Here is a 25,606-nt window from a genome sequence, read left to right as displayed (position 1 = left end):
TCCAAGAGCCTGTAGGCAGCAGAAAATCTGCACCGAAAAGGATAAAATCACCTCAGCCAATTAAAAGGATTACATATGCTGGCGTCCAAATCGTTGGCGCAAAGGGACCTGTGCTGGAGCCTGTGATAACTGTCCCACTTGAGCTCATGAAGCCATCACTAATGGAGTTCCTCTTCCGAAGTGCTCTCGGTACGGAGCGGAGGAAGAGTTCGTTCTCATACAGTGTAATGGACAGAGACAGGGCTAATCTGAATGCAAAGCTAATTGGATGCTTCGCTGAGGTGTTTTTGCAATTCAAATATTAGAAAGGGCAGGGTGTGTGCTGACAATAGACTGTACGTGATAAAACACGATAAATGTAGGTTCAAATACGCCAACTCACCTCCGATCTTTGCATTGTAGGCCACTCCGACACCACAGATGCCATTGTTGGCAACAGCAGCAACTTCTCCAGCACAACGTGTCCCATGTCTTAACAAAAAAAGAATAAAAAGAAGAGAAGGAGATTGCATTATGACTTTTCTGTACACTTTCAAAACATCTGTATTATTCCCAAAATATTCCCTTGCACAGAATAAAGTGTAATATAATATTCTAACCATAAGAATTATATTCATCAAAATATATCAAGAGTTAAATAAAAATAATTTAATGTAATGCATCTTATACACGCAGAGAAAGTAGGAGCAAGCATAAATGAAGGAATGCAATTCATGAATTGGACATTCTCAGTACTGCCAAAGACGGCTGGCAACAGGATCAAACTACAGTGCTGATGACGAGGGGCGGGCAAGAAGACGCCCTAATCCTCATTCACAGCAGGTGACAAGCTTCTCATCCCGCAGGACTCATTCACAGCTTGTTTGCATGTGTGAAGAGCTCCTTCTCAGTCCTGCCGTAAAACAGGCGGCTATCTGTTAAATATGATAGCAGGCGACACACTGATAACCGTGCCTTTTAGGAATAAGATTACAGCCTGTGACAATGTGCAAATGCAACTTGCTGTATGCATTTAATCAAAATGAATGAGGACCAAAGGCAAGGAACCAGCTAAAGAACCTCAACGGTTTTAGACTGAGCAGAGACGTGTCACGTAGATCACTATCCTAATGCATTCGAATATTATATTTAGCCTTTTCAACACAGGAGAAATACTGAAAAGAAATGCTATGGAATTCACTACCACTTTCACTTCGTAATATCTCATCTGTGGCTACGTTCAAGACTCAGCTAAAAACATATCTATTTTGGATAATGTGAGTATATGTATCCTTATGGGACTGTAATGTGTGTGTGGGTGTGTAAATGTATTGTAATGTACAATGTAAAGCGACCTTGAGCTATGGAAAGGCGCTATATAAATAAAACTTCTTCTACATATTTCAAACTTGTTTAAATTTGCACTGTAGCTCCAAATAAAAAATAAAAATATGTTATTACTAACAAACAGATTCTGCATTCACACTCATTGCACCACATCCAAGCATCTGAGACGGCGATGGATTCAAGCATAAATCCACGGCGTCTGTCTCACAATAATCTGCCGGGTCAGTAGACATATAAAAGTCAAGAGAGCAATGAAGGCTAAGCACAGAGTTAAACAGCACAGAGGAAGGATCAGTGAAATCCCAGGAGAACCCCTGCAGTCATCGGGCCATTCATAGGAAGCATGAGATCAGTGAGGCTAATTTCTCAGATATACTCAGTCCTGCAATAAGGAGGATCATGGGACCTAGATTACATCCAAAAGGAGATTTTATGGGAACCAAGCATGCGGGTCTTTAAAATTACAAGAGGGTATTTGTTTGAATGAATGCAAGATACCAAAAAAAAAAAAAAAGTGCACATGACGTAAATATTATTAAATGTCATCATTTATATTGAATTTTATTTATAATTCTTTGTGGGACAGAATATGTGGACTTGATGTATATAAAAGTTAAATAAAATATTTACATAATGTGTTACACAGGCTCATATGTTCAGGTTCAGTAATATCACTTAAATGGCAATGAAAAGGTTATTAGTCAGTTATTGAAATGCCATTTTTCAAAAATGTCACTTTAGTCAATTCATTGGTATTTAACAAATTTGATTGTCCATGTGTGTGGTTTTTTTGGTGCAAAAACCTCTAAGTCTGCTCTTGTTTCACTTTGTCATGGCTAGAATAGAGCTGTTCTTTAATGTAGCTTATGTCCGTTTCTGTTGTGTTTACATGCTACTCGCAAAATCCTGTCATAACAATTTTCTTTAACCTTAGAACGGGCAGAATTATGAGGTTGATGATGAAACTACAGTACCACAGGTTCATCCATTTCATCATACTCCTCCATCTTGTTTACTTAAAAATCTTTTTAAACAGAATAACAACTTGGGTTACACTTTATTCTAAGGTGTCATTGATACAGTGTAATTATATATTTAAGTACTGAGTAATATTAAGTAACTACATATACTTACTATAGAGTTTGGGTAGGATTAGGATTTGGTTGAGTGTTATTTGCATGTGATTACCGGTATGCATAATTTACTGTTATTGCTATGTTAAGTACATGTAACATATGAAACAAGGACAATGTAAAATAAAGTGTTACCAAAACTTGCAGCTCATATGTACGCCATCGTTCCTCTTGAAATCACATGATTTGATTAGCCTCTTCTGATTGGTTCTTTGAACTTCGAGGCTTTTGCTTGTACAATGAATTTCTGAATGGGCTGAGGCTGGAATTTAGCGGGTTTGAAGCTAAAGTATTTGATGATCGTATACTATGTGCGAAGAGCATTCGCTCAATATCGTTATCTATTATCGATTGACGGAGGTGACGGCTTTTGCATATGAAGTCTTCATACTACACTATAATATACTACACTATTATTTATTTATTTCAAAACATTGCTTTACATATACTGGCAATCTGCCCGTCTCAAAACATCACAATGTGATGAAGATAAATGTGGTGAATGTTTACCATTCTTCAACTGTCCCAGATGATACATGGATGAGTGGCATGTTCTAAATGAAAAACTAGTCCAGATGCTCCTCAACACATTTCTACAATGCAAATGCCCTGGATGACTGCATTTGCGCAGACATACTGCAAGCATCTGCATTTCTTTACTGACTGAACAGCAATGTAGTGACACTACCCTTACTTGCCCCTTCTAACGCATTCTCAACTAAAATGTGAATCAATGGACTCATATCGATTATCGATGTGTCTCCCATGCACCTGAACAAGATATAGATTTCAGTAGCTTGGATTATAACCGTGGGCTTTCTCAATTCGCAACCCGGCACTGTTCTTTAATAACTGTGAATTATCCTCTAGCTTGAACCTCAGAAAGTGCTGTTCTTGTGTATGTGATAATTGTACATGACTGCATGCAGATTCATGGTTATGGTGTTATGGTGGCTGGATGGTTTAATGCTGAAGGTTTAGTTTGGTGAGACACCTTGCTTTGCCGTCCCCCATGCTGACTTACTTTAAACCTAAACAGATGCAGGTTTCTGATGTTGAGAGTGAGATATGCCACCACTGAGCTGTCTGATATACAGTATGTAAAGCAAGCCTGGAAAAATATAAGAGTTTTTATTGCCATTTGATGTTTACTTGTAGCACCAAGCACGTGTGCTCCTTTGCAGGAACCGCTGTATAGATTGAATCTAGCAGGTCTAGAAGGAATGTGCAGACCATTGCGTTTCCTGCACTGATTTTGTGAGGACAAAAATCGAGGCAAAATTCTGCTGATTTAAACTGACTTATACTGAATAATCCAAAAAGTAATCCACTTTTATACTGGCAGCTGAAAAAGCATAATAAAATTAGGCAAAACATCTCGTAAATGAGCAGGCAAGAGGCGAGAGATGTGTAGAACTCGAATCGTGCAGAAACCTGAGCAGTTTTCTATTAAATTCAGAAACTGTAGATTATGTGAGCCCAGTAATGAGCAAGTCAAAAAACACATTTTAAACTAATTCAAACATGTAAAAAAAAAAAAAAAAAGCAGCTAATTATTATTAAATATTACAACAATTTTAATTAACCGTTTTCTTTGTGAATATATTTTAACGCAAATGTGAAAGTTTAATTTATTCATTTGATGGCATGCAAAGCTGAATTTTCAGACTGATTACTCCAGTCTTTTTATTCCAGTCAAATTATTTGCATGATCCTTCAGAAATCAATATGCTGATTTGGTGCTCAAGAAACATTTCTTATTATCACTGTTGAAAACAATTGTACTGGTTCATATTTTTGTAGATACTGTTGTACATTTGTTTTCAGAATTCTTTCATAAAAACAAATTAAAAAGAGTACAGCATTTATTTGAAATAGAAATCTAAACATTTATAAGACAGAGTGTGGCATAAAATTTTCCAACAAGTCAATCAGCACTAACAGCAGATGTAAAATAAGAGTATTTCTGCTTCATATAACAGAAGAAAATCAGTCAATGTAGGACCATCTGCTTTCTCCAACACCACAGGCGTTTTTACTAAGACATCCTGTTTGGACCTTTATATAACCCTGAGAGGATTCAAACCTGCAAACGTACTGCTCTTGACATACAGCTCAGTTCAGGATTATTCTGGGCTGGATGACTGTTTGGCATCTCCTCCACAGGAAGTCATCCTAAAAGTTTGTAGACGAAACCAAGCAAACTATTCTTTACATATGGAAGAGATAATGAGTGAGGCAATTGGAACTATATTTGAAATAGTCTTTGCTAGAAGTGCAATGTCCTTCAAAACATGTAAAGACAGCAGATGTGATGGGAAAGGGCTTATAAAGGGTTAATTTAAACAAAAAAATTAAAATAATCTGTAATTAATTAAATTTTTCATGTGGATAAAATGACATTTTAAAAAATGCTATTTTGTCCATTAAATTAATGACTTTATGACTTATTCAATTACTTATCTTGTGTTTGGATTGAGATAAGGGTGCATAAATTATATTTTTGGGTAAACTGTAGTATGTAACTGCTCTTTGACCTACTAATTTAAATTTGTCAAAGGACTGAAATATCTCACTATTTTATATATATATATATATATATATATATATATATATATATATATATATATATATATATATATATATATAAAACTGACAAGTATTCCACACTGAAAACTTGTGATGAAACTTAATGAAAAAAAAAAAACAATTCCTTGACTTTCTAGGTTGTCTATGAAAGCCTGTAGACTGATTTTAATGTGAAGGACTTGGGCCAGTTTCACTGGGAAACTCTCTTCCGTTCCATGACACATAAAATGAACGCTTATGCAATATGCGGGATAATGCCAAAATAAATATTCTGTACTGTAATGTCAATGTGTCATGCTAAGAAAGGGGATTAATTCAATCAAACTATATTCTCACACAGTCAGATCAATATAGTCTATAGTCTCAGATATACTTCATAATCAAACTATCATAAGTGTAATTTTAATTACCTCATCTGTCGACAAGATGCCAGTGAACGCTGCTGCAAACACACATTGCTATGATCAGATGCTTTGTTTACTGCCGTTTTCTCACCTCTTTCATTTCTGTTTATTTGGCTATTGAGAGGAAAGTGCGCAGCACATATATTCATCTAAATGTCGCTCTCAGTGTGAACGTCGCTTAGATGTTTGTTAACAGTATATTGCTGCAAAGCCGTTTCCAAATTATTTTTTACTTCGAAGCAAAAATGTATGTGTGCACGAGTGTGAGCATGAGCAGTAAGTTGCTGGGTGCAGTTCATTTAACGGCCAGCAGGGTCACTAATAACAAGGGTTTCTGAATTATACATATAGCCACTTTTAACTAAACGAAGCTTCTACAGAATGCGTGCGTATTATCATCTACAACCCTCACCATATTAAACACCATGATATGTCATGTTAATTGGAGATTACCAGAAGTGAATGAAAAAATATAGTTGGATAGTCAATACATTAAGACGTTTAAAAAGGTTTCCTGCAGAAAGATCAGCATGTTTTGCTTGAATTAGCAGACCCACGTTACACACGCTGAGTGTTTTAATACATTTAATACAGATGTATTCATAACCATCTTAAAATTGGATTAGGCAGTATTCCAGCTGGCTTTATCGGAGGCTCAGGAAAATAAATCCAGGGGAGTGCTTCGGTGTTTTAATCTTGGGAGAGAAACCAGGCGCAAGTCTAGAGACCGTTCAGCAGAATCTTTAACGGAAGGCTCACTATCCTCAACGAGTTATGATTTTATGGAAGAGCAGAGCTGTTCTGCTTGACTTAACACTACATATTTCTGTCTTCTCTCTCATATTGTGCCTGATGAATTAACAATGACAGGACAGGAAAATATACAGTCCGTTTTGAGCTGCTGCTAAGCAAAACTCACTTGACTGGCTAGTACAAACACATTAACTGTGGGAACTGTATACGAGGGAATACTTCATCCTGCCTTTGTCTGAACAAAAGGCATTTCCAGATGTGCAGTTTTAATACACCAAACAACACGGTGTGTTATGGTAACCTCTGATGTTTTATCAGCACACGTTTTGAGCCGATCTTGATCAGATTACACCCTGAGAGAACGGTCTCTAAAGTTGTGCCAAACGCCCATAAAGCACTGCATTGCTGAAGACAGCGATCTATAAAAGATATGATTTCTAATACATGTTCATCTTTGCTATAACTCTGAACATTTTTAAGTGAAGAGGAAAGCTTGAGACTCAGTAATTGAATCAAAGCCTACTGAATTTTTTTTATATATTTTTTTTTAACATATGGTAAGAGTCAACACAGAACTGCACATGAGAGTAATTAATGTATTAAGGTGCTTGGCATAGTCAACTGATACGAGTATCGGATATCTAGAGAGAAAGATAAGAAAATTAAATACGAGTTATAAAAAAAAGAAAAAGAAAAGATAAGATTTAATCATGGTAAAGACATCCATCTGCATGTGTACATAGACCAACACCACCATGTAATTCGATTATTTTAAATAAATTGGAATATATATATATATATAAATACACGTGTGTGTATATATATATATATATATATATATATATATATATATATATATGTGTGTGTGTGTGTGTGTGTGTGTGTGTGTGTGTGTGTGTGTGTGTGTGTGTGTGTGTGTGTGTGTGTGTGTGTGTGTGTGTGTGTGTGTGTGTGTGTGTGTGTGTGTGTGTGTGTGTGTGTGTGTGTGTGTGTGTGTGTGTGTGCGCGTGCGTGCGTGTGTATTTGCAAACATTTGTTCACACTATACATATACATTTTCAATGGAGGGACAGAATGCTCTCGGACTAAATCTAAAATATCTTAAACTGTGTTCCGAAGATGAACGGAGGTCTTACGGGCTTAGAACGACATGAGGGAGAGTCATTAATGACATTATTTTCATTTTTGGGTGAACTAACCCTTTAAGGTAAATTAGAGAACTGACAAAAAACAAAACAATAATTGTTTTACGGAAAAGAGCTGTTCGGAGATGAAAGAATGAAAAGAAAGGCCTTTATGTGGCTCCAACACTTCTCGCCACAGCGTAGGTTTCTTCTAAAACACAGTGCTGACTCAACCTGCCCCACTTCCGTGGAAACGCACTTAAAAATTCAAAATGCGAACTGCATTATTTATCCACTTTATAACACAGCCGAGGATTGTTAGAGGACTGGTTAACGGATGTTTTACAAAAAATCCAGATTTGACACTGAGAAAAGCACACTAAAATGCACTTACATTGGGGGCAATAGTTAAATCCAATATGTATCATCCTTTGAAAATATTTGACAAAAAAAAATCTCAATAAATAGAAAAGCATTTCTGTATATACTTAAGCTCCAAAACCGATAAAAAGCATGAATAAAAAGACAAGTCTGCCAAAAAAAACACTACAGCCAAGATTTGAAATGTTTAAAGTAAAACGAAAAATAGATAGTTAACAATAATCAGTTTTGCACACTGTTTTTCACTTAACGAATGTAAGAAACTATTATCATGTACTGTACATGCACCAAGAAAACAATACATATCATTATTAAATTGCATGTGCAATGATTTTGTATTGTACATACATACATGCACTTATTTACATACACTCACACAGGGTTGGTTACACACAATACTTGAGAACTGAAAGTGTTACTAAAGGTTCCCTGCTACTGTTGCAAACCTGAAACCAGCTTTGTGGTTCTGTGGTATAAGATGCAAGAACTAGATCAGTGCAATGGTGAAATACCTATCTGGAGTGCAGTGTGCTAGAATAGAGAGGAATAAGACGACAAGAAGAGGGTTTCTGAAAAAAATTGTGGATTGAAGAAGGGGAATTTCACAGCAGGGGTCAGAAGAAAACATGGCAGCTAAATAACGTGTAGGACGAGCAAAATTGCTACTGCTGTTGTACTACTGCTTCTAATGTATCTCCTGCTGTCTTTGCATTATCAGATAGAGACATTTTAACTGATCCTTAATGCTTTATAGTGACTGGGAAAGTGTTTCTGCATTGCAAAATCATTTACGAAATGTTTTAAAAGTCAAACTTGATCACATTTCATCTAGGACCAAAGACGTTATTTCATTAGCGTCCATTATAGGAGTCACGCCAACGCGGCCTACACTGTGGGGTACTTTCATTAGGGGAGCATGGGACGGCCCCTTGAAAAACTACAAAGCTGTGTCATTCAGCCCAAGACCTTTGATTTCTACCCACTCGTAACTATACGCTTTTCTGCCTGTCATCACCAATCATGGTTAGCCTCAAGATAAAACGGCTCTTTGGCTGGTATCCAAAAAAAAAAAAAAAAAAAATGGACGAAAGTGGAAAATCCTAAAGTGAAAAAAGGACAGACCAGAGTTCAACTCTTCATTAGATGGAAATAGATAGTTTAGCCGTGATTTTCAGCCATAACAATGTCTTATTTTATAAATATTGATGGGTTTGATTCAGTTTGGAGGGGTGGTGATGACATAAATGAAGAAACCTAATCTTATAAAGGAATAGTTCACCCGATGAAATGACCGTTCTGTCATCATTGACTAACCATCATTTCACTCCAAATTTGTATACTGTTAGTTATTCCATGAAAAAAAAAAAAAAAAGTTTAAATCTTTATACAGATCTTTTGCATACAACGACCACAAATTTATATTCCCCATGAGCTGAATAAAAAAGCAATATAAAAGCACTGTGAAAAAGTGCATATAATTCATCAGAAGCTATACGGATCTTCCTTGAGTGATAAACAGACAGATATTTTTACACTACCGTTAAAAAGTTTGGGGTCAGTAAGATTTAGAAAAAAAAGTTTTACTCTTATTCATGAAGCATGGATTATAGCCATAAAGTGACTGTAAAGGCACTTGTGTTACAAAACATTTCTATTTCAAATAAATGAACTTTTGAACTTTCATCAAAGAATCCTGAAAAAGCATGATAATGGATGCCACAAAAACATTAAGAAGTTAAAACATTTTTAACAATAAGAAGTGTTTCATGTGCATAAATTCAACATATTAGAATGATTTCTGAAGGATCATGTGACACTGAAGACTGGAGTAATGATGCTGAAAACTTTGCCATCACATAGCGTAGCATAGCATAGCGTTGCCATCACAGGAATAAATTACTCTTCAAAATATAAAATGGTTATTTCAATATTTTAATATTTCACAATATTACTATTTTTATTATTTTGGGATCAAATAAATGCCTTAGTGAATGATAAGAGGCAAAAAAACATTAAAAAACCTTACCGAACCCAAACAATTTTTTCATTAATTATTAAATTATTACCTTCATCTCCAATGCAAGTCTCAAATCAAAATATGCTGCATATGTATACATTAAACAAAAAAAACAACAACAATTGCGAGCTGCGGCGGAGGTAAATAATTTGGGATTTTATTATTTTTGGTTTGTCACAAAACTATCGCATGACTCCAGAAGGCCTGGAATTTAGCGCTCAAGTGGTATGGACTAATTTGAGGGGGTTTTTTTAGAGCTTGAAAGTCCAATGTCACTACTAACTGTGTCTAAATGGAGATTTTCGCAGAAAGAAAAAAGCATGCAGGTTCAGATTGACATATTGACAGAATCTTCTCCTTTAAAGTAACCCGTTCTCAACACCAACCTTCTTCACAATTTAACCTAAATCCCTGGTGATTTATGAACTAGGCCAAAAAACATCCAGTATAGTGAATAGCCATTACCAAGGCAACAAAACACAATCCATGGAGGGAACTAAATTCACAACCCATCAATCACAAAGAAACTAATTTCCCAGCAGCAAAACGCACAACACAGAAAGTATCCAGTGAAAGCTGTTGCCTGCTGCCTACTACTAACTGCATGCTTGTCTCAAGAGTATTACGTATAAATGAATTTAATTTAGTGTAAAAAAAAATGCTTTCGCCTGCAAGATATGTTAGCTCCAGCACACCCAGTGACCCTGCATACTGTAGGATAAACTTGAACAGAGAACAGCGTGCAGCCGAGTAGGAACGCCAACTACAGAGACTTTTGAATAGCTGTCAGTGTGAATGTCACTGAATATGCACTAGTATATCAAGTAACTTCTTTTGTTGTATGTTTTGCATCTTGCTGAGTCAATTCACAAACTGCAGAATATATATATATCTTTTTTTTTTTTTTTGCAGGAATCTTACATATTAAACTGCATCTGGCCAAGAGTGATCATGTGTAACACCATTAAATTAGTAAATGATGCAATAAATGAATAATGATGAATGATGAACGAAAATCATTATTGTAGATTGCATTTCTGAAAATTATAGTGGTACCATTTGCTTGCTGGTTAGGCAAAAAAACTCATTAGGAAAAGCAGTTCCTGTCCAATATAAATGGGCTACGGCAACAGCACTAATCACACTATATTACAGGCCGTGTATTCCTGTGCCCATCTCCACGCTGCAGGGGAAACCTTTGGCCTCATTAAGTAAAGCAGTAAATGTATAGTAGTATTCATACTTCAGCTGGTTTTATGCCAGGAGCTTCAGACCTAGGCACAAAATACAGTGATGGCTAAGACGGGAAAAACAAACAACATTTTGAGCTGCAACGGCCCATGAATCACTGGGTTTGCAAAGGGGACCTAAACTAGGTTTGATTCCATCAAGTAAATTACAGTCAATTATGTTAACTGGTTATCTTGTACACAATACCTGTTATCATTGAGCTGGGTGTATCGAGGTTGAGGGTCTGGGTCACCATCGTTAACATCATAGCTTGCATCTGGATCCTGAAAATATGAGGGAACATTTAGTGATTGTATCTTGTTTTAGGTTTTATGTCAAAAGTAATGGTTGTTTCCTCAAACTCACATAGTTTTGAAGCAAATCTGGGTGGTTTTTTTCAATTCCATCATCTAATATGGACACGACGACGCCTTGTCCAGTCACGCCCTGCTTCCAGGCTTCCTTCACGTTGAGGTCACGATGATCTTCATTGTACTGAATGGAACAGGGGAAAAAACAGATCAGCATAGATGTCACTTCTCTCCAACTAGCTATTCAGCTGACGCCAAACATCTACCTGTGTTTGAGGATTATCTTTCACGTTTGAAGCTCAAACCAGCTCTCTAGTTCAAGCCTGCAGACTGCAGTCACCTCAATAGCACATGGCGTCCTGTACTAGACATGAAAGATGCTGAAACTCTAGTAATTGCCTTCACGGCATCCTGTCAGTTATTGCAATGCCCTGACACACTCCATACTGCCCTTCACATACTGTACCCTCAGGTCTGGAGTTTCTGCTTTTCTTGTGGTTTTCTTGCGGTGTTAACTGATATACATTTAGCTGTAGTGTTTACACTAGTTTTATGTTGCACGATTTTATGTTATTTCCACACAAACTAATATATAAAATAATATGAAGTAGTTTTTTGAAAATTCAGCTTTGATATCACAGGGACAAATTACATTTAAAACATATTCAAATATAAATCACCAGTTATTTTAAATTGTAATAATATTTAACAATATTACTGTTTTTACTTTATTTTTGATCAAATAAATGCAGCCATGGTGAGCATAAGTCGACTGAAACCAAAACAAACTAGGGATGCACGATATATCGACCACCATATCAGAATCTGCCGATATATGTTCATTTTTAATGTTATCGGTCCAATAAGAAACTGTGTCCAATATCTTAAATCCGATAATGGTATAAAATCATTATGAATTCTTTGGGTTTAGTTGCCGTGTTTCATTTTGTGCAAATATAAGTTCTAGTATATGTTTATGTTGTATAAATATCGTTAATTTAATTATAATTTAATTAATTAAATTATATATATATATATATATATATATATATATATATATATATATATAATTGATTTTTTTGATAAGGAAAGTCGGCCATAGGAGTGTAAAATTTATTTGAAAACTTACACTGGTTCAAAGGCTACTGTACTGTATAGGTTTGATTCATGTTGAAGTGCTTGTGGGACATGGCTTTTAATGATGAGATTTTTTCTTTGTAATTAGTCTCTACAAAATTATATAAAAATTGGATTTAGATTTATCAGCCAATATATCAGTTATCGGCTTTCAAATATAGGGCCGAATTTTCATTATGGTGCATCCCTAAAATAAACACATCCAAATGTCGAACAACCAAGCAAAAGACACTGTGAGGGTGACGGTACAGCCAACAACTGGCTTCTCCACACTTCACACGTGTCACTCCAGTGCAGAAATGAGCATGACCACCCGAGTTTATCTGAGCAGAAAATTGAATTTATTTTTCTGCATGGCTCTTTGAATCTCCTCTTGGTCACAGCGTAACTGCTCTGCTCCCCAGGGTGGTTGCAGGGAGAAATTGAAGCCAGTAAGGCGCAGTAAGGTCTGATGACCCCAAAATGATACATTCTCTTGTATATCCTGGGATTGCAAGTCAAACGAAGAGAACTGACAGTTTATTTCTTAGGTCTACATCAGGCAAAATGATGCAATCTCGCCTCAAAGGTCCAGTTATAATGGCAGTGAGGCTGATAAATTGCAGTTGATAACCTTCGGCCAACTTTCCCAGCATTCCATTCTGCGGAAATGTTATTGAGTGGCTTTTACCCGTTGTACTGATAAACATGATTGATTGCCACAAAGCGGGGGAAAAATGTGTTGAAAAAGGACTGGAGCTCAGAGTACAATTTTATTGTGTTTTTTTTTTTTCATGTCATGACATTCCGCAAAATGTGAGAAAAAGCATCTATTGTCTTCTTGGTTCATTAGCTGGAACAAAACGTCTGGGTCTGGTGAATCACCACTGAATGGAGAATGACTGAGCAATGACTTAACACAAATGAACGATTCTCATTACACTGCAGAGTTCTCATAAATAACATATATGGGGTGTGGGGGGATCTTAACAACTAGTTAAATAAATAAATACAGATATATTCAAATACATATATTCATATTAAACAAACAAACAAACAAACACACTACTGTCATTGAAAACAGATCTTTAAGTTATAATATAATGGCGCTTTTCAACTGCGTGGTACGACTCGGCTCGGTTCGCTTTAGCTCGGTTTGCTTTTCCACTGCAGTTAGTACCGCTTCAAAGTGGGTGGGATTATAGACTGATCGTTATAGTTTAGCCGCTCCTCGGCAACCAACGAGAGGAACGTCTGCACTTCGTCCACTGACCAAGATTCAAGCCATTTCTTTTTTTGTTTCGTTTTTTTCTTCTTCAAGCAAGTAGTTTAAAAACAGGTGCTACAGCGGTGGCTGTTGGCTATTCAAATCTGGCGGGTTTGGTTTCTCGTGTCGCAAATACAATGGCGCTGGTAGTGACGATTCTGTCTGACCAATTAGTGATATGCAGTGTTTTCACGTTACATTTTAGTATCGGTACGGTGTGCTTGGAACCAACAACAGTGGTGGTACCATTTAAAGCGAGCCGTACCGTACCATGCAGTGGAAAAGCACCATAAAGTGAGCTGTACCGAGCTGAGCCGTACCGTACTATGCAGTGGAAAAGCGCCGAACCGTGCCGTGCCGTACCATGGAGTGGAAAAACGGCATAAGTATTCATGAGGGTTTTAAAAAGTGCACAATCATTTATTTTTCTACTTTCACTATTATGAAAACAATGACCATTAAGAGGAGACTATGAGAAAAACATTACAAATAACAGTAAAACACTGCATGAATTATTATAGTATCAGAGTTGATATATAGCACTCAACACCATCAAGAGGGTTGTGAGGTCGAGCCGCTGTCGATCGAACTTGGTTTCAAGGTCAAGTTTCAACACTTGCATGCCCATTGTAGGCACTTTTGACGGTGGACAGGGGTCATCATAGGCACTCTGATTGTTCTGCGGCTACAGAGTCCCATACGCAGGTGAATGTGATGCACTGGGTGTTGTAACACATTCCTCCCATAACCATCATTACAATTTTTAGTGACTTGTGCCACAGTGGAACTTCTGTTGGCTCGAGCCAGGCGGGATAGCCTTCGTTGTCCTCGAGCAACAATGAGCCTTGGTGGCCCAACACCCTGTTGCGGTCTGTCCCTCCTCGGACCACTGTCGGTAAATGCTCACCACTGCTGGGATCAAGCCAGAAGCCAGAGATAGTCTGACCCAGGCACCTTGCCATAACAATTTGGCACTAGTCAAAGTCGCTCAGGCCTTTATTCCTGTGCATTTCTCCTGCATTCAACACATTGATTATAAGAACTGATTGTTTGCTTACCATCTAATCTACCTAGACCTCAATATGTGGCCTTGTTGGGAGATTATTAACAATATTCTCTTCACCCGTGACTGGTCATAATGTTTAGGCTGATCAGTCACTGCCATGTAATCTTTTCAATCACAAACATATCTCTCTCTCACCCATCTTTGTTACATCCTTTCATCCAGAGATTTATTTGAGGCGGCGGCAAATATTTACGCCAGATGCATTGCAAATTCTTGTGTTTTCAAGTAAGCAGGTGGTGATCAAGCCCTTCTTTGGTCAAGTGAATCAGCTGCTTTCTCAGATCATTGCTTTCTTCACGTTTTATTGTTATTGTGGTAGTGTTGATACTAAATGCTGCTCATTTCTCATGAAAATGTGTATTTTCATCAAATTCCAGTTTAAACTGCATATAAACAGTAAAAATCTTCAATTGGAATGAAATGAATTTAGATCAACAAAAATGTGTGAATATAAATACAGTCATAGTGGTAAATCATTTCAACATCTCACTCACAAACAAATTAAGTGGCATATCAGGAGAAGAGACGTATAAAGACTGATGGAAAGTGAAGGCCAGCACTTCTGGAATGTTTCCGAAGAGCCAAATCACAACCGGCTGATTAAACTTTAAGCTCCACCGGATGACCATAATGGCAACAAGTTCACCGTTACACAACGTCCCATTTAATAAGGGGCAAAAGGAACAGAATTCTATGAATCCAAACAGAACATTACATCAGCCCACCCAGACCATCCAATCTGAGCGGGAGGTATCGTGCTTCCAAATAAACTAACAGTTTGTGAACACACGTATGCACACAAACAAACCGTTGAGCTATTTACTCACCAAGTACCACTGCTGTGCAAACTTCGGATCGGTCGGCTCATTGTAAATATCCCTCTTCTTTCTTCGTTTTACCACCTGCTGTTCCGCCCACATTACCTTGAAAAAACAAACAAACAGTCAGAGTCATACGAGAAGTATTTGTTTCCAAGGTTTCCCATCAGTTCAGTTCTAAAGATCCAGAATCATCAATGGATAATTAAAGGGGTCATGACACAAGAAATCAAATTTGCCTTGATCTTTTGACATAAGAGGTCTTTGTACCTCCTCATTATAAAGAAAGCATTTATTTAATAAAGCTCCAAAATCAGCTTGTTTTTTTAGATTGCAGGATCTGGGAAGTCATATAGGCAAATACATTGGCATATTATGCCTGCCTACACAACAAGAAAGACATCAACGAATAGTTCTAAATCATCGCACTGTAGTTGGATATAATCTTTGATGCTATCTACACTGTATACAGTATACAGATGCGTGTTCAGTTTCTGATGTACGCACTTTAGTCTGTCGACAACAGGGCAAATGAAAGCCCTAAAGTAGCCGCCCCTTAAAAGTAGGAAGGGTTAAGGGTTGGATTTGTGTGTGTGAGTGTGTGTCAAGGAACATATTTAAGTTATAATAATACATTTTTTTTTTAAAAATCCATTTGACAGTCATGATAATGGTACCAAATCTTTACAATGCAATTAAACATGGCAATAAAATACTACAACTGCATTCAAAATGCATTTATCTTCTGTAACATGACATGTTTGTGTGAAACAGAATACTCAGTATCACTATTTATTCATTATTATTATATATTTCTAAGAACATTGAATTACATGAATGTAGGGCAGGATTTGATTTTATAATTGTAATTTTTCATTAATGCATGAAAGATATAAAAAACATTTAGAATAAGGCAGAATAGCAAGTAACGACGAAACGTGTGCAATAAGAACAGAAACATTACAGTAAATATGGTCAATTTGGATTTCATATCATTAAATAAGAGCTGATGAAATCTGCTGACAGACATCGTCCTGTTTTCCATCTCCTCACAATCCTCACTCAACACAAAGACAGAGAGGCCTGCTGAAAGACGGGAAGCTGTTTCTCTGGGGCAGTGACTGCTGCAGCAGGGCAGAAAACGCAGACGGTGGCAGATTATGTGATTGACAGCTCAGTGTTGCTCACGCCAGAGCTCACTGCTCACTGTCTAGAATGAGTTTTTGTAAAGTGGATGAAATGGACAGACATGTGACAGCAGAGTGAAGTGAATATTAAGAAAAATGAATGACGGTCCAGTTGGGACCTTCACAGGCCTAAAGACAAATCAGGACACATCAACTTGACTCACCACTCAAAGTCCCTCAAGGTCAAGTTGTTATGATGACATTTTATGTGCAATTGAGAATGATATTCTGGTAATCTACAGAATTGCAGTATATTTGCTTTCTCCAGATGAATTTGTTAATAATTAACCAATCATTTGTACAGTGACGGCTGTTCAAAGTTTAGGTCATGTTGTCAGAGGTTATTTGTTTGACTTGACTGACAAAATCAAACATTTCCACAAACATTTAGCCTAAGTGCTGTTGAAGGCAAGCATCCCTGTTAACGTGGCTTTACTTGGAGTTAGGGATTTATTCATGTTTCAAGGTTAGAAATGTGCCGTGTGACCCATAACCGTAGGCAATTGATCTTTGAAAAGTCGAAACAAAATTAAATTTCAAATTCAAAATTCCAATAAAATAATTAAAAAGCTGAATTTAAAAAAAAAATGAAAACAAAATTCTAATGTCATTTCAAAGTTTCAGATAAAAACATATGATCCCTTAAGTTTTGGAGTAGATATATTTTTAGTCGCTTTGTGGCAAGATCTTTTTAAACATGAAAGATAAAGTTCAAAACCGACTGATGTTGAACGCAGATCCAAGAAAATGCATGAAAAAAAAGTGCTGGATAGGAACGCGGATTAATATCTGAGGCTGTCTGTTTGGAAAGTTATTGAAGAGAGACATGTCGTCTAAACATTGTATCACTCTCCCCCTGCTGATTAATTAGCCAGAGTAATACGGTAATTAAAAAAGTAGCACACATAAGCGTTTCTAACTTTTAAAGATCGACCTCATCTGAGAGTAAGCTCAATTAGAGCCAGTACTCAGTTGGCAATGCATAATGAATAACCCCATGACTGATGTTGCTACATCTGTGACAGCTCTGATGTTTTGACTTGAGCCAAATGTGTTTCAAAGAGAATATGAATGCTGCCAAAAGACTCAGAAATAGGAAATGCATTTCTGAAGCTATGAAGATGGATTGAGTGATGGACAGAACAGAGAGAGAGCTGAAGATGAAACAAAGGGAGACCGGATGGAAGTGATCTGAAATCTCTTAACCTCTACTAAAATGCAGCTGAAATATATTTTCATAAAACATTTAGCCATAAAGTCTAATGCATAATGCTTTTTCTTAATATGTAATTTATTGTCTAATAAATTACAAGACTACAATACAAGACTTTACTTAAAACTTGCCCAAATGAAAAGGTCAAGCAAAATATGATGCATGAAGACTGCATAGTATAAATAAAGTAATTAGCACTCCAAATCTGACAACAGTCACTATTGTTTGAGATTAAACACGTAGAGCGAAAGAATTCAACAACAGGAAGTGGAGCAGGGCAGTCAGGGGAAATGCCACTGGGACCCGCTGAGAGTGCAGGCAACAGGACTGACATGCTTTACAAGAGCAACATCTTCACATGACTACAGGTTTCACTTCACAAGGAGCGATTTCGGTCACAATAATAGTCATTTGTGGGGTTGTCAAAAGTACCGGTCTTTGGTCGGTACTGAAATTTTAAAAGCTGGTAGTACAGAGTACCGGTTATATTCGGTACCTGCTGATAGGCAGATGCTTTCAAACACTCCTGCGTGTATATGTGTAAGCGCTCTGTGAAGAGCGTCAAAGGTTTCGGTTTACAACATGTTTTTGAAGTATTGATCATTGGAGCCAATCACAGACATATCTGTTGAGCACGAGAACGCAATGGCCAATCCGCTCAAAACACTGGAGTTTTCGTTAACCGCACACTCTAGAGTTCTGCATGCTCGTGAATCCTTTCATAATAACCAACAAAGTGTAAACAACGAACGTGACGGTTATCGCACCGCAACAGAGGCGGTCTACACTGAATGCGACAAAGCGACCGCTGCTAATTAATTTGTTCTTCGTGTCAGGACAAGTAGTGCGAGCGCTTGAAGTACGTCAGAAATAGAACAGGGCATCAGTTCAGTGTCGGACATTTGTCGTGTCGCATTGTGCCGCATCCAGTCTAGACATTATTGCTCATTATAATGGACTCTATTGACAGCTTCAGTGATTATAAAGGGAGCGCTCTTTGCTGAACAAAAACTTTTTGGAAATGTATTTGCCATTAGACAGACTTTGTGCGATGACTCTCCGTCATTGTGTTGGGACCCAGTCGGGTTTATTATTCACACACCTCATCACTTCTGCACACTGGACAATGGAGTGCTTTTCCCATCTCGAGGGAAGTCGCTTTGCTCCTGGAGGCCATTCTCGCTGATGGAGCGTGGCGCTGCAGCCATGTTACAAGATGGACTTTTTAACCCCCTCTAAAAGTTGAGTAATGGGCCATACGGGTCCAGTCAGTGATTTCCATTAAGGGGGTTTCTAGCCCTTAGCATTCCTCTGGCATTAAAATTGCAGGGTTTGTGTTTCACGTCTCCTCAAAACTCGCCATCTGGATCAGAGAGGCCGGTGAACGACAAATTCTAAGGCTGTACTGAACGAACGCAGATGTCAGGTCGACGCATCGTGAGCAACGCAACTTTAAACCCTCGTATTTCACACCTGTGACAAGAGAAACCGAAAGTGTTTTATTTGGTGTTCTTAAAAGCAGTGTACACAGGGGAGGAAACTGAGGAGTTGTGATATACAAGCTTTACAAAAAATAGTGTGAGAGTGTGAACGGAAAGATTCATTACAACATTCAGAGTAGACGATTCAAACAGAAGAACGTAAAAAAAAAGCAAGGTTTCTAGAAAAAGTTAAAAAAAAAAAAAAAAAGGACCTCTGGACAAATAAAAAATGTCTACCCTTAATCCTTTATAAAACAAGGAGGATAAAAAAAGAAAAAGAAAAGAGTGTGCTGCAGAGTGTCAGTGAAATTATAACTAAGATGAAAGACTTGAAAATTGAGTGTGCAGGTTCTGGTGCTTCCTTACATGCCCAACAGTGATTGGGGTCTAGTTGGAGTCCCTGAGGAAATGTAATGAGGTCTTTGAGGAACCAGACAAACTTAAAAACATTAAGGGCAATAGCGAATGTCCAAAGTAATGCAATGTCCTATTAGCTGAAGCTAGGCTGAAGTTAGAAAAGGGGGTACACTGCAAAATATAGTCCAATGTCATAAATCAGCAGAAAGCAAATAACTTGCTCGCTTTAAACTTTACTTGCTTCAAAGCACTTTCCATGAATAGTGTACAAATTAGGGGCAGGAATTCTTACAAGACCAGTGAAGAATGTGTTTAACATTCATAAAATGTTGATTATCAACCTCATAAGGTCAAACTAAATATTATATGAATCGTTTCATTTTCTATTAATTTTAGGACTGCGTGATACATCGTTTTAGCACTGATATCATGATGTGTGCATTCACAATAGTAACATCGCAGCATGTGCGATTGTCAGGTATAAGGATCGTAGTTCATACGTGATCCTTACGGACCAGGCAGAGTTCAAACCGCATGAATTTCTCTGATTAATTGCAAAGTTTAATCATCACAGAGTGAAAATGTATAAGTTGCAATATTTTAGGTCCTGTCAGTTTAAACATTCAAGCGAGTTTAAACAATTTAAGCGCACAAAGATGCGAAAGAGTATAGCTTATGTGAATTTAAACAATTGAGAAAGAAAATGGATACATATTATATTGGATCCGTGCATTAGCTCTTAAAGTGACAGCAGCCTAATTTACCCACTGCTGTCATTAATCAAACAACAAAATACAAAGAAACAAAACCCTTTTGTAGCTTTAACAAAGATTAATTATATTTAATTTATACAGTTATTTATGTACCTGAATGAATACCATTAGACATACTTGAAAAACAGACTAAAGTACTGTTTATTTAATTTGTATCTTTGTTCTACTGCATTTATCTATGCCAATTGCTTATTTTCTATGCAGATTCACTCCCCTACAAAATCACCCCAATCATTCTAGAATTAATAATTCTTTGCAAATAGAGCTATTCATATCGTAGAAAAACAAAATATCACAATGTCAGTTTTTTCCCCAATATTGTGCAGCCCTAATTCATTTTATATGAGGTCTGCAAATGTTGCAACCCTTTCATCAAAAATCATGATGAAATGCTCTATTTCATCAAATTTGATCATGACTAAAATGCTATTTATCTTCTAACAATATTCATTAATTATTAAAATTAAAAAGAAAGGGGGGATTGGCTAGATTAGGAACCAAATGTTGGTCTCAAAAAAACATTTATTCAAGCAAAGTCATGTTAAAATAAAATGGTTGCATTATTGAGCATGATGAATGGTGAGTAAAAAAAAGAAGGAGAAACTTTAATGAGAAGGAGTCTAATTATAAAAATTATGTTTTAATACATAATATTTGTGTGTTATTTGTGTGTAGAATTGTATATTTTTACAACGTAATATTCACAAATTTCTTTACTCTCTCTATCAGACTTATTCAGATATCAATGGCTTCCGTGTTTTGGCTTTTTACATCTCATTTAGACAAGGCTTGGTCAATAAAACCTTTGAGTTTCCTGGTGGGGGGGGGGGGGGGGGGGAGAGGGGGGGGGGGGGGGAATCTGGATCCTACATTTCACACATACCTGGGGTTCTGTTTGCAGACGAATGTGTGTTCCTCTGTGCTCTGATAAAGACCTCTTCACCACCTTGCGGTGCCTGAAGTGATAATAATCTCCAAATACCTGAGGGGAAGAAAAAACACAAGGCTACATTTAGCTCACCACATACAGATTTTTTCCAGGAATTTAAACAGCCATTTTGTTTGTAGACTCTAAATGTTTTAAAATGTACATGTAGGACTAGGAACTAAAACATTGCAAAAATCTAGATTAGGTATTTTGAAGAATGTTGGGAACCAACATTTTTGGGTGAACTATACATTAAAGTTTAAATCAAAGACTTAAATAATGTGTTTTAGCTTGTCCACAATTAGCTTCAGTCTATTCTGGAACACAAATTTGAAAAGAAAGTGAATGCCACTCCAGATCATCGGTAAGAAGCCCAGCTTTGAACCCCTGCATGACCGTAATGATCCAGACAGAAGAAATATGAACAGAGAGAAAAGCACTGCACACAGCTGTACATGTCCAACAGCCTCAAGTACAAGTAACACTGAACGAGTCAATCTCCTGTCAGCTGACTGCACAATCACACATGACAAGATCATCCAGAGGGCCAGAGTCATCAAACCGGCACTGGTGCAGATCGATTTCTCTCTCCGTTTGATGAAAGCTAAAAGTCTGGAGTGAGCCAGGGTTCATGCTGTCATGCTATAGATTCAGACACGTGCTCATTTACAAGACCAGAAACATTGACGATTGTACGGACAACCTCCAGTTACTAAACACATTGATTGATTAAAGCAGGAAACCAGTAGTGAATTAAATACAGACCAACCCAAATTTAAGCAATTAATTCGAAGGTACAGCAAAACAACTTTCGCAAAGCGCAGTGCAAAAAGTCATTCTTTATTCGAAGGCCGGTAACATGTAATAGGAGCCCCTGTCAGGAGGATCGAGGACAAAAAGCTCGACCAGATTACAGTGTGTTGATGCAAACATCTCCACCCAAACAAAGCCCGTGAGTCAATAAGCCCTTGACAAAGCAAATTTGACAACCGGTGACCCAGTAAAAATCATTCAAAACATAAAGCATCAAACAAGTGTAAAAAATAAAACCCTTAAAAGAGGAAAAAAGCCAAAAGAGATGGAAGACTGAATGAGAGAAGAAACACATTTATTGAACTGCTAGCTAGAGCCTGGCACGTTTTGTGGTTAACAAGAGAACAATAATGACAGAAAATAACAAGAATCGATCGCAAGAGAAGATAACCAAAGAGGGATGGGTAATAAGAACATGCAGTGCTCTGAGAGCTTTGTTAGTCACAAAGGGAAATAGATTGAGGATGGGTATGGGTGTATTGTAAGATAAGAGTCCTAAAAAGATGAGCATCAATCTCAGACAGGCCTGAATCCAGCGGCTCCAGGGCACAGGGGAGCGCAGATGGAGATATGCTGGTCTTGTCATATCAGACCACCATCAGACAACCATCTCAACTGCCTGGAAACATGCGAGAGGAAATGCATGTGGAGGAGGAAAAAAACAAAAAACGTATATCTACACTAAAACTTACAACCCACATCTGAAAATGATATCAGTGTTGGTTAAACATTTGGGCATGGCTTCGCAAAATGTGTTCCTTATGTCTGGAATCAACCTACACATTTCAACTCTACTCTTCAGACCAGACTACACTAGAATAAATCTTTGCTATTATTAACTTACTTTAATTACCAACAAAAATGATAGCTAGTTTTGTCCCACTATTTGGATGCAACACTGTTAATGGCATGATTTGCATTCTTAAGAGACGTAACACAGATGGACCACAAATTGCTGTCCAATTATACTTTTAAAGCATTAAAGGCACCTTTTTTTTAGTGAACACTATTAGAAGAAAAAAAATTTTTATGAAATTATTCCAAAATGAAAAGCAGCTAGGCTATAGTTTTAAACACATCTTGCATTTGTTATTAAACTTTTTACTGTAAAAATGATAAAGGTAGATTTCTTTTTGTAATTCAATTTATGTGAAATTAATCAATAACTAAAAAACAACTGAAAGCCTAATTTAAAATAAATCTGCAATCCAGTTACTTATAGCTTTTAATTTGTTATAATCATAAGGTTTTCTTTAAATAAGAATTAAAAAGTAAGACAATCTGATATATTAAGATTTGACTTAGGATTTAAAGGGGTGGTTCAGGATTTTGGACATCGGACCTCATTTTCAAGTTAGCCTGGTTGTTATTCATCAGTGGAGACAGTTTTCAAAAAAAATCATCCAGTCCTTCCAGTTGCATAGTTTGCCGATGCTAGGCTAGCGCGAGTCAACGGTATCTGTGCTAGCTTGCCATTAAAAGCAGTTTTACCCACTCCAAAGTACACCAAAAGCAAATAAATTATAACGCCAGACTGTCGATGTAAATGTCTATTGAGAGAATAATGTTAGAAATCAAAGTACCGGTCCGGTACTCTTACATCTCAATGATCGCATTACATTTACAGGAACTAGTTTCTCAGCAGCGGCGGAATTTTACTTTGCTCCGGTTAGTAGTACTGCGCCGAAAAGTAAACACAGAACAGAAGCGCGCGCACTACAGACGGGACGTCTAGCTAGCTAGTAACGTTAGTAGCCTTGAACAACGATATTGAAAAACATTCGATTATAAACTAAGGAATTGGCAACATGGTGATTCGTTGTGCATTTCGAAATTGTAAAAATAAACCAAATAGATGGTCATGCAAAAAGTTTCCACAAATTTCCATTGAGAGATCCAGAAAGGAACCAACTGTGGCTTCTTTCTGCTGGCTTGGACAACGAGACACCGGCAGAGACTATTAAAGTTGCGAATTTGTAGTGATTATTTTAGACCAGACGACTTTGAAAAACCCCATAATCGAAACGTTCATAAGTCACTGACAAGGAATGCAGTTCCAGCCGTCTTTCCATATGCACCAACAGCAGATGAACAGGTAATAACTTTTGTTAGGCTACTATAGCTATCTATTAAGCTAGTCCCTTCTCATAACTTATAGAATGACAATGACAGCGTTAGTGGAGATAACGTTACAGTTCAATTTCTGCCCTTTTAGTATCTATCTCGATTAGTTCTTCGTCTGTGTATTCCGGCTCATACATGTACGGTTCGTTGAATAAAACACATTCCTCGTCTCCAAAGTCTGAAACATTGGCATGGCTTTCAAACGTGGCCATAGTCCTATGTTGATTTCTTAGTGAAATATCCTCTGCTTCTGTAGTGATGAGTGTCAGCGGCAGGTAAATACACTTGCGTCATGTGGAGACTCTCTCGGTTGCCTAGGTAACTTAATATCACTCCGCCGCTGCTGTAGACTGTGCTAATAAATACAGGGAACAAAGTGTAACTATTGCAATGCAATGAAAGGGTAGTTTGATTTCTAACATTATTCTCTCAACAGACATTTACATCGACAGTCTGCCGTTATAATTTATTTGCTTTTGGTGTACTTTGGAGTGGGTAAAACTGTTTTTAATGGCAGGCTAGCTTATACCGTTGACTCGCGCTAGCCTAGCATCGGCGAACTATGCAACTGGAAGGACTGGATGAAATTTTTTGAAAACTGTCTCCACTGATGAATAACAACCAGGCTAACTTGAAAATGAGGTCCGATGTCCAAAATCCTGAACCACCCCTTTAATTAAGGATTAATTTTAATTAAATACGAAACTAAATGAAATATGAAATGAAAATAAAGTCTTTATTCAGACATGTCCCAGGACTGCATATGATAAAAAGGCTACACAAACTTGAGATCTTACAACTATGACTAAGGAGTATGACCTGTAATTAAAAATAACATTGTAAATCTTGTATTTAAAAGCTTTACATAAGTATTAGCCAAGACGCTGAGGTAATGCTAGCAAGCAATAACCACATAATAATGGCATGTAAAGAGTATTATTACACCGCTCTGTGGAATACTTGATTCGGGTAGGTAACATACCGCTAAAAACAGATAGCACAGGCTCATCCGGGTTACTGAAGTCAGTGCTAGGAATGTTTTTTTTCCTTTTTAGGAATGAATTTTTGCATTGGGTGAGCTAATAAATATTAAAAATCAATATTTTGTGTACAGTTATTTCCTTATGTCATTTGCTATCGCGTACTTGCTCTCTCTTGTTTCATACAAACACAGCTGCTGCCATTTTGCGACTAT

General features: G+C 37.2%; 1 protein-coding gene across 3 annotated transcripts in view; it reads right to left on the bottom strand.

The window, feature by feature from the left end:
* Positions 1-25,606, bottom strand: part of furina (furin (paired basic amino acid cleaving enzyme) a) — a 94,705-nt gene that overhangs the window by 25,709 nt on the left and 43,390 nt on the right. For all 3 annotated transcript variants that reach the window (XM_079605148.1, XM_079605149.1, XM_079605150.1), the window contains exons 3-7: positions 21,430-21,528; positions 15,545-15,640; positions 11,324-11,452; positions 11,165-11,241; positions 383-471 (exon numbers count right to left, since the gene is read on the bottom strand). In XM_079605148.1, coding sequence (XP_079461274.1) covers positions 383-471; positions 11,165-11,241; positions 11,324-11,452; positions 15,545-15,640; positions 21,430-21,528 — 490 coding nt within the window. The remainder of the gene's footprint in view (positions 1-382; positions 472-11,164; positions 11,242-11,323; positions 11,453-15,544; positions 15,641-21,429; positions 21,529-25,606) is intronic.

Source organism: Phoxinus phoxinus, assembly GCF_949152265.1.
Source record: "Phoxinus phoxinus genome assembly, chromosome: 2".
NCBI classification, from domain to species: domain Eukaryota; kingdom Metazoa; phylum Chordata; class Actinopteri; order Cypriniformes; family Leuciscidae; genus Phoxinus; species Phoxinus phoxinus.
Note: the sequence above shows the minus strand (reverse complement) of the source record. Positions and strands in the feature narration are given on the sequence as shown.